Source organism: Pistacia vera, unplaced genomic scaffold, assembly GCF_008641045.1.
Source record: "Pistacia vera cultivar Batoury unplaced genomic scaffold, PisVer_v2 Contig126, whole genome shotgun sequence".
Taxonomy (NCBI): domain Eukaryota; kingdom Viridiplantae; phylum Streptophyta; class Magnoliopsida; order Sapindales; family Anacardiaceae; genus Pistacia; species Pistacia vera.
The window spans coordinates 921,821-930,886 of NW_022195314.1; the positions used below are offsets into that span (position 1 = coordinate 921,821).

At 34.2% G+C, this 9,066-nt stretch overlaps 1 protein-coding gene across 1 annotated transcript; it reads right to left on the minus strand.

The window, feature by feature from the left end:
• Window positions 1-2,652: 2,652 nt before the first annotated feature.
• On the minus strand, window positions 2,653-7,351 carry LOC116120554 (ubiquitin carboxyl-terminal hydrolase 3). Its single transcript, XM_031406507.1, has 9 exons — window positions 7,180-7,351; window positions 6,630-6,761; window positions 6,462-6,500; window positions 6,211-6,316; window positions 5,273-5,331; window positions 5,080-5,154; window positions 3,790-3,838; window positions 3,562-3,638; window positions 2,653-3,082 (listed from the first exon to the last, which is right to left on the minus strand). Exons 1-9 carry the CDS (start codon window positions 7,252-7,254, stop codon window positions 2,984-2,986), a joined length of 711 nt encoding a protein of 236 aa, XP_031262367.1. The 5' UTR covers window positions 7,255-7,351; the 3' UTR covers window positions 2,653-2,983.
• Between the last annotated feature and the right edge of the window lie 1,715 nt (window positions 7,352-9,066).

Genomic DNA, 9,066 nt, shown 5'->3' on the forward strand with positions numbered 1-9,066 from the left:
TGGTCTTTGTGAGACCGTTTTGAATCACTACATTATTTAATGCATAAGGTTATAAGTAATGCTACACCTACAACGTATTTTCACAAACTTCTCTTACAACTTCGACGTGACAATTGAGTTGGCACTACCACCTTAAAAATGATTTTGACTAAAAAAAAAAAAAAAAAAAAAAAAAAAAAAAAAAAAATGGTCGTTCCTTCATAGGGAATGATCATTCCCTATAAAGGAACAATCATTCCTTATAAAAGAATGGAAGGAACAACCTTTTTTTATGAAAGAATAGTATGTGATTACCAACTCAAAGAGTGGTATTTTAAGATTATCAATGTAATTTTATTTTTGTTCTAATTTTACCCTTACTTAATAAAAGTTTCAACCATAAATGTGCTTCTTTTTAAGTCAAATAACAAATAACTCAACTTGTTGAATTACTTCTTTAACCTCATTAATTAATTATTTGAACAAAAAATACCCCATATATAATGATGATAATATACTGATATATAATCTTGTAAATGACATTTCAGTAAAATAATATCTAAGTATTTTGTAATTACTACCAACCAAACACATTAATTATTTATAAAGTCCACACGAATCAAACACAATAACAATACTTATTAATTTTTAAAGTTATCAATCTCACTAGTAATTCTATCTTTTTGGTAATAAAACATTATAGTTATAGCACAAATTCTTTCTACTCGGGTCATCAGTTGGTTTTCAATGAATCAGACGACATTTACGTCGAAAAAACCAATGGTGAAATTGTTCAATTGCCTCAATGGAGTAAAATAACTCCTACGGTTGAGCAGCATTATCGCGCAACATTGGACTTTGACGGAGTTTTCAGTGAGTGCTTTTGGAATGAACTCTGAAGCCAAAGAGGGTTGGATGCCTCTGGAAATAATTCCTGATGACATTTGTGATGTTATATTTAGTGACATTGGCAATGGAGCATGTGGCTTCAACAGCTACTGCTCAAGCAAAGATGGGACACCAAATTGTGACTGTCCACCTTGATATGAGTTTGTTGATCCAAATAATAGATTTAGCGGTTGCAAGCCGGATTTCCAAATTGGATGTGGAGCAGATGATGGATCAACAGATCCAGAATAGCAATAGCTATATGAAATAGAACAGTTTCTAGACTATAGGTATATCATCTATGTAATTTATTTTTTTATTTTTTTATTTTTTTTTTTGTTTTAATCTTCCTCTGTTTCTTCTCTATATAATTTTAGGTGTTTATGTTTTTTTGGATTTTGCTGTTTGGCTGTAACCTCTCATCTTCCGTGTTTCTTTTATGTACAAATGAAATTTTAACATAGCTTTTTTTGTGAAAGAGTTCTGGTTCCTTAGGTTGCTCTCTCTTCTTCCATGCTTCTCTACCTATACAGAGTACAGACACGTAACACTGTTTTATAAGATAGATTCCCCATTCTCCTTACTTAACAAAAGAAAAGAAATAGTATCTATGATTTTTGTGCTTGTGATTTTGGGTTGATGAACTTGGACAGCTATAATGATTCTTTTATAGTCATGGGATGATGATAATCTGGAAAAATATCCTTCGGTGGCTTCATCATCAGATTTAGAAAGCAGAAATAGATGGCAACAGTTCAAGCTGCTCTTGACTTAAAATAGTTAAGACAATAGACATAGAAGGCATGACTCGACTGATCTAAGCGTAGGAACTAGTGGTGCGCATTGGAAAAGGGTAGAACTGGAACCGAAACCGACCCCATTAGTGTTCAGCTCTAGTTCTGAAAAATTGAAACTAGGAATTCCCAAGTCCGGTTCTGATTCCTACAATGCTAGAACTGGAAGTCAGAGCCAGAACTGAAATCAAGGTCTGGGTACCCGAATAGGAATCGGGATTGAATTATAATTTTTGTAAACTATTGGGAGTGTATTTGTCATTTTTAAAAGTAGGGGGTAATGGAAATCAACCCAGGGTACTCGAAACCGAAACCTATGTTTCAAGTTCCGGTTCCGGTTCCAAATCTTAGGAACCAGCCGGTTTCGCTTTCGGTTGATTCTTTGAAAAAATGCAAGGTACCTAGAATCGCTCACCCCATTGATTAGGAACTCTTAATAAGGCAGCATACAAAACAAGAGTAGAAAGCAATAACAAGGATGGGATGGAAAAAAACTGAAGTCAATTACAGGGTGAAAGCAATGACAAAAGATTGTTCAGTTTCATACCAGGACCTTCTACAGGTTTTTGAATGAAGATCCTACTATTGGACCATCCTCATGAATGTAATCTTGCCTAGTTGTAGAGTAAGAGTCAGAATTTTCTAGTACTTGATGACAAAACATATTTGAGACCCACTGAAAATCACCTTGCACATTGAGGTTTCTATGACGCCTTTCAAAAATATACAACCTCAGCCTCAAGCAAACTGTAGACTTTAGCATTAGGTTTATCTGATGCATCTCAAAAATACACCACAACTCAAGTCAAATACTTCACACAGTCCCTATAAAATATCTGATTCACCTCGGGTCAAAACTGATGAATAAATAAATTTAATAATTTAAAAAAAAAAAACCAAATAATTACAGATTGGAATTAGCCATGATACTTCAATTTCTAAGAAATCAAAATCCAATCACTACTTCGCAAAGCATGGAGTTGGAACAATATGGAAAATCAAATGGACTCAACCAAGTGCATCATAGAATAAAGATCTATCAAATAAATAGTCAGTCTGAAATCAGCAGTATAACACTATTTTATGGGTTGAGCCATGCTGGCAGTGTCCAACTGTAAAAACAACTGACCTAAACCCAGCTATGGCCTACAACCAGACACTGAAAACAAGTTTTTTTTGCCTCATTGTATGCATGTGCATAAACTGAAAAAGGCACCATGGTACAGACACAAATGCCTACTAATTAATTATATCAAAAACAGCTGAAGTTTATGAATGTTAACCATTTGCGAGGGACTTAAATCAGCACTACATTGCCAACCTTAAGATGTAGCTCCATTCTTTTTCGAAAAAGCAATTACATTGAAGTTGAGTGATTCAGGATTTTTCTGGATCATACTCTGTATGACTTTGGCAGCATCCTGTCAAGGGAAAAAAAAAAAATTAGAAGTCACATATGAAACCATGTAATGATTACGTGAAACTGCAAATGAGGCATGCTCACTTGGCTTGGATTCCACCAAGCCCTTAACCCAAGCCAAACAGGCAAGCTATGATAGCAAGTCAAACCTCCTTGATTGAATTTTGTAAAACTGATGAAGAACTTTTGGTATCTCATACCCCAAAACAAATCCAACTGTGCACTACCACTCCAAGCATAGACCCCACAAAAAGATAGTAATGGTCTCAACTTGCTTAATAGTAGCCAATGTTTATTATTCTTTTAAAACAAAATGGAAGCATCTACCTCTATACCATTAAACTCTTTTCATAAATCGGTACTTATTCCTTCAAGATCCAAAATAGAAAGCATTTCATTCTTTTTTCAACTTTTCTGGCTTCTTGGAACTGAAGACACTAGCGCAAAGATAGTAAGGTTTCATAGTTCCAATTACTATACCTGCAACAAGCTGCTTGGTGAGGAAGCACCATGAGATATTGGTCCTGACTTCCTTCCATCAAGTTCGTAAAGTTCCCCTAAATATTGCAGGATAAGATATTTGTAAGGAAAAAGAAAAACGGTAAAAAGCACAGAATAAACAGCAGAGTTAATCGAAGTACAACACAATATTGTGTTTTCTATGAAAGAGGGAGAAACCGTAAACAAAATATGGAAAGAAGTATGTACCATTCACACAACTGAAGCAGATAAAATGAGTATCCACATTATCAGAGGCCTGTAAATTGGAATAGGTCAAAGAAAAGAGAAATGAAATCTGAACTGTAAAATGAAGATAAACAATTGCGACTTCAATGACTTTTATGTTTTAATAAGAAACTAACAAATCTATGTTAAAGAAAAATTTGAGGTGGGTATGTGGACTAGAAATCCACAAAGAAATATTAAGAAAATCCAAAAAGGGAACAAACATATAATGACAGTGACTAAAATATATCAAACATCATCTTCCCTACCCTATCCCAAAATAAGCAAATTGTACAAAGTTAGGCCAAAACTCCCTCCTAATTAAGATGTATAAAGAAAAAACAAACTTGCTTAAATTCTTTGAAATGAAGCTGAAATAGAAGCAAAAAATCTAATTCCATCTCATAAAGCTCATTGTTATCATCTCCTTTCTCACCAAAATACAATTATTTCTTTCTTACCACATAACTGAAGGACTAATACAACACATCTCCAAAGAGATTTAGCCTTCTTTCCTTCTCCAAAAGCAAAAACATTCTTTGTAAGTAAAGAATCACAAGAAATTGGAATAGCCCATGATTTCCTGGAATCTTTACAAACACTAGCACACAATTTTTAAGCCATAAAACAATTAAGGACAAACAACAAAATCTTGTAAAATCAGCGTCTCTCTTTCTATCATGAGCTTACTGGCAAATTCATTTGACCAAATTTATTTCGTGGTTGTGAAATCAGACTCAATCCTACCTTCCTTTAACAATGTACCATTCTGACCTATGATTCTACAAAGTCCAAATCTATCTTTTATACGGCTTGCTAATCTCATCGGAATTCCAAATTTTGAACAACCAATAAGTTTTTGGCTGAATGTTTGACAGTTTGCTGAAATTCAAATCCCCACAGATTCTTCACCAATTCCCATAAAAGCGTGAGAATTACAAATCCATCTCCACAAGTAAGAATCAGCAATTTTCAATTCCTGCAGCTACCTTTATGAGAGTGTCTAAATTAGTATCCAAGCCTAAATCTGGTCAGAGAGGGAATATAATTTAGACAACTTCAATATTTCTGGCCAATTCTTACCTATAAAAAAAAAAAAAGAAGGGAAAAAGAGGCAAATTAACAAATAGGGTTTTGCTCAAATAACACAATTAATAAGTTTTCAAAGATCTAATGCCCAGCTGTAAGTTCACCAAAATTGCAGAATATCCTTCAAGAAAAAAGTAATCACGGCTTTATTCACTTAACATTACAACAACTACAAATGCATACCTCTGTATCGCCAGCAGTAGCTGCAACTGAATGAGCAACTTCCATTTCTCGGTCATTTTCTAGAAATGCTGCACGCTACACAAGCATATGAAAATCATAAAAAAAAAAGTAAGAAGTGAAAAATGAGGAGACCATATTCCAAAGTGAACAGTCAAGGCCATGGGTGGGAAAGAAGGAAGAGTAGAAAGAGAACCTCTTGTGGCCCCAAGCTTGCTGTGGATTTGAAAAACCTATCCAAGAATGATCCATCGACTGAAATAACAAGGAAATACCAAGCAAAGGTTAAGTTACAAACAAGCACTTGGTTCATATATCAAAATTCCCAGCATTTAGAAAAACCATGAAAACAAGAAAAAACTATAAGCTTTTATCAAAACAATCATACTCCCAGCAATACAACTGCATCACAATAAAACCTTCTTTTTGTGGCTTGGACATCTATACTGATCCACAAAGTTGCTTAGGCAGAAAATAGAAAGGCCACCTCCTAGGTGCAACATCCATTAGAAGCACCTAATCATTTTCCCCCCTAATTTTTTTTTTTTTTTAATATTAATTCTAAATTATGACAGACAAGATGGTAGCTGAAGTTCTTAATTTTTATTTGGTTTTTACTATTTATCTCCTTCATTCAATTAGTTAAAGGAAAGTACTTAATAAACCGAACATATCCTGGGTTCTGCATATAATGCTCTTTCTTTGCCTCTCTTTCTTCTCTGAGTACTAAATAAATTTCTGAAAATTTTCTGTAACTGTACAATCTTCACTCAATTGTTTGCCCGAATTGGTTGTAGTTGTAAAATGGAAGCCTAGTAGCTCCTAAATCACAATATGACACAGCCTCAGCATAATTCCACAATCAAAAAGACAAGTGCATGAAAGGATTTTTTAATTTCGGTTGGTAATTTCAAAAATCCACAAGCTTATCTAAATTAATCTGCTATGCCACCTGTTAACACAAACCACAACAGAATTAGCAGCGATTAATCCAAGTAGTAATGAGTGCAAGAATGGTGAACTATTTGTAGCTTTTAAATTCTCTCCTCATACGAAATTAATTGCATCTTTAGAAGGACCATGCATCTCTAAAGTCATGATTTGTCAATGAAACAAAAAGTCAGCTCTACTAACCAAGTTTGATTTCTGAAGTGATGTTCCCGACAGCATGAAGAAGTCCAATTGTTCCACAAGCATTTCCAACAGTTTGTTTCATAAAATAAACATCATTGCTATATTCCTATAATCAGAAATTTTGCAAAGATCTTAGTAAAATCATACTCAACAAAACAAAGTATATTGCAATAAAGCATTACTGTGGTTTGAATCCCGAATGTCAAAAAATAAATTGTGATTTAAATTAAAGGAATTATGCTGGCACTCACCTTTTTGTCATTTGCCTGCAACAGTCTTTCTTCTTCACTCTTCATAAAGAAATTTCAACAAGATTAGAAAACTAGTATATTGTCATAATTCACACGAAGACAGAAATTCACATTAAAGGACAACCATATATTGTAAATGAACCAAAAAGAAAGATTAGTTTAACACACCTGTGGCGTTATGGGATAAAGAAACAACACTGCAAGAACAGGTTGTGGAACCATTGCCAAGAGTTCTTCATCCAAGCCATACACATCGCAGCACTCAGCCTCGCCCTCAGGAAGACCCAGACCCCAAAGGAACTGCACAATTACAATACAAACAAACAGTTCTCAGGCAATACAATCTAGTAATAACTCGCGAAAAATATATAATCATAGTTCTTTTTTTATTTTTTTGTAGAAAAGGTAATAATCAAATTAAGGCCTGTTCTTATTATTATTATTATTATTTAGTTAGTAACCAAGCAATCTCTAAAAACAACCTCCACAAACTTGCACCAAAATAAAAAGCAATCAATCAGTTACTATAAGCAAAATAGGAACCAAGAATCGAAAAATCTCGTAAGAACAAGTCGATGTTACAGTATCCATAATAACGATAATAATCCCCAAAAAAAAAAAAAAAAAAAAAAAAAAAAAAAAAACAAAAAAAAAAAAAAAAAAAAAAAAAAAAAAAAAAAAAAAAACAATTTTTCTGAGAAAAAGTTCTGATTGAAACCTGGTTCATGACATCGGGATTAGCTTCCAGAGGAAGCCACCTCTTCGCTGCAGGAGACTCATCTACGGCTGCCATTTCGCTTTCTTAAAAGTTTTGGAATACAACGGTGATCGGAAAACGCTTCGTACTCTTCTGATTCTTTCTTTACTTTATATATAGTTTTCGACTTCCGTGTGGGGTTAAACTACTTCAAAGTTTAAGGCACAGTGAAATATAATAATGAGGCATTCCGTCTTAATCCTTTTCTATTTGGGCTTTATGTCCCTGGATTAAGGCCCATGGAACTGATGGGCTTGTGAAAGTCATTAACCTATTCATGAATCTCTTTTCTAGACAAATACAACATCTTTTCCCATAGAAGGTTTAAATGTTCTTTGCATAGCCAAATTAATTTGCACTAATCATGCAATCATTGAAATAATAAAGTAAAGTTTCGGATAAGAAAACTAATAAAAAAGTAAAGAACAAGGTATATTTTTCAAAGTTATAGTCTCTAGTCTACCCTGTATTTGCTTCCTTCACTTCATCTTTTGGCCACTTGGTTGGTAAAAGTCTAGTTACCAAGATGAAGATCTAGCTAAGAAGTTGGAGTTTGTAAGAAGCGAATGTGAGTATAAAAAATGGTCGTTTAGAAATAAGATAAAATATAATTAATTTAAGAGTGTATTTATCTTTATAAATCCCATTTCTAAGTTTATTCCTTAATTTTTTTTTTTTTTTAAATATAGCTAAACTTTTAGATAAATCTCATCTATTTACAAAATTATTCATAATTTATATTTTCATTATTCATGGTATATTTTCTCAATTCTTATTTTAGATATACTCTTTGTCTTTATTTAACATATCAATCAAACATTTAATCTGTTGTACACACTGTTAAGCTTCAATTATTTCATATGACATCTATTTTCTTAAAATAAATAACAAACTTATAAATTCTGGAAAAGTGCAAATTAAATTGAAAGTTGGAAATGATAAAAAAAAAAGGATAATTATTGTATGGGCCAAAAATCGTGACGGGCCTTATCAGACCCAAACACAAAACAAACTATGCATGGCCCAATGCCATGGTCCAACTGTGGTTGGGCTTACGCTAGGATCCACTCTACAAGTCGGCCCATTCCACGAATCGGGTTACTTAACAACATGGATCATCATTTGACCAAGGTCACTCCACGAGTGGGCCTTGTTACAAGCCCACTTGGGCTCCAACCCATCGACCTATGGCCGCTCCAAAGGACCTAGAGTCCCATCAACATCCTAATTCATCTACGAATTCTACCTTTATCCAAATCCATCTAAGGTTTGCATTTATATCCTAATTCATCTAAGATCTCTTACATGAATTATGACTCTTTCTCCCACAAAGGCAAGTAAATCAAGACTTTTCTATTTACTCAAACTCCGTCATTATAAACTCAGAGTTCTACTAGGACTCAAGCCCCTTAAGCTGCCTATATAAACAGAAGCCTAACCTCTCATTACGCATTCAATTTCAATATCACCTACTTGCTCCCAAAGTTCTTGTTCCTAAGAACCACCATTTTCCTTGCTATAGTTCTAGTCTCCAATGAGATTCCGATAACCCTTTCCCCCTTAGCTCTCACTAAATTGCCTTTCAACCTCACTAACTTGAGCATTAGAGTGCTTACGGAAAACACCACATCGATGTCCCCCCCAAGTTTGCGCTTACTTCTTTGTGTGTGCAGGTTAAGAAGATTGTTAGTGGCATCAACCTCACATGATCCGTCCCTTTCGTAACCCTAGGTTTTTACCATCTACAATTTGGCACACACCGTGGGGCCTCTAACAATCATCAATTCGTAAACAATTTGGTTCACAAAGACTTTCGTCATGGCTGGAACCACAAAAACTGCTTCACCA

What these genes read in the sequence shown, in the direction of transcription:
- LOC116120554 (XM_031406507.1), bottom strand. Translation starts at nt 7,254, where the DNA reads ATGGCAGCCGTAGATGAGTCTCCTGCAGCGAAGAGGTGGCTTCCTCTG. An exon ending in TTTATCCCATAACGCCACAG is followed by an intron (nt 6,501 to 6,629) that starts GTGTGTTAAACT and finishes TTCTTTATGAAG; the next exon opens with AGTGAAGAAGAAAGACTGTT. An exon ending in CTACTGCTGGCGATACAGAG is followed by an intron (nt 3,839 to 5,079) that starts GTATGCATTTGT and finishes TCCAATTTACAG; the next exon opens with GCCTCTGATAATGTGGATAC.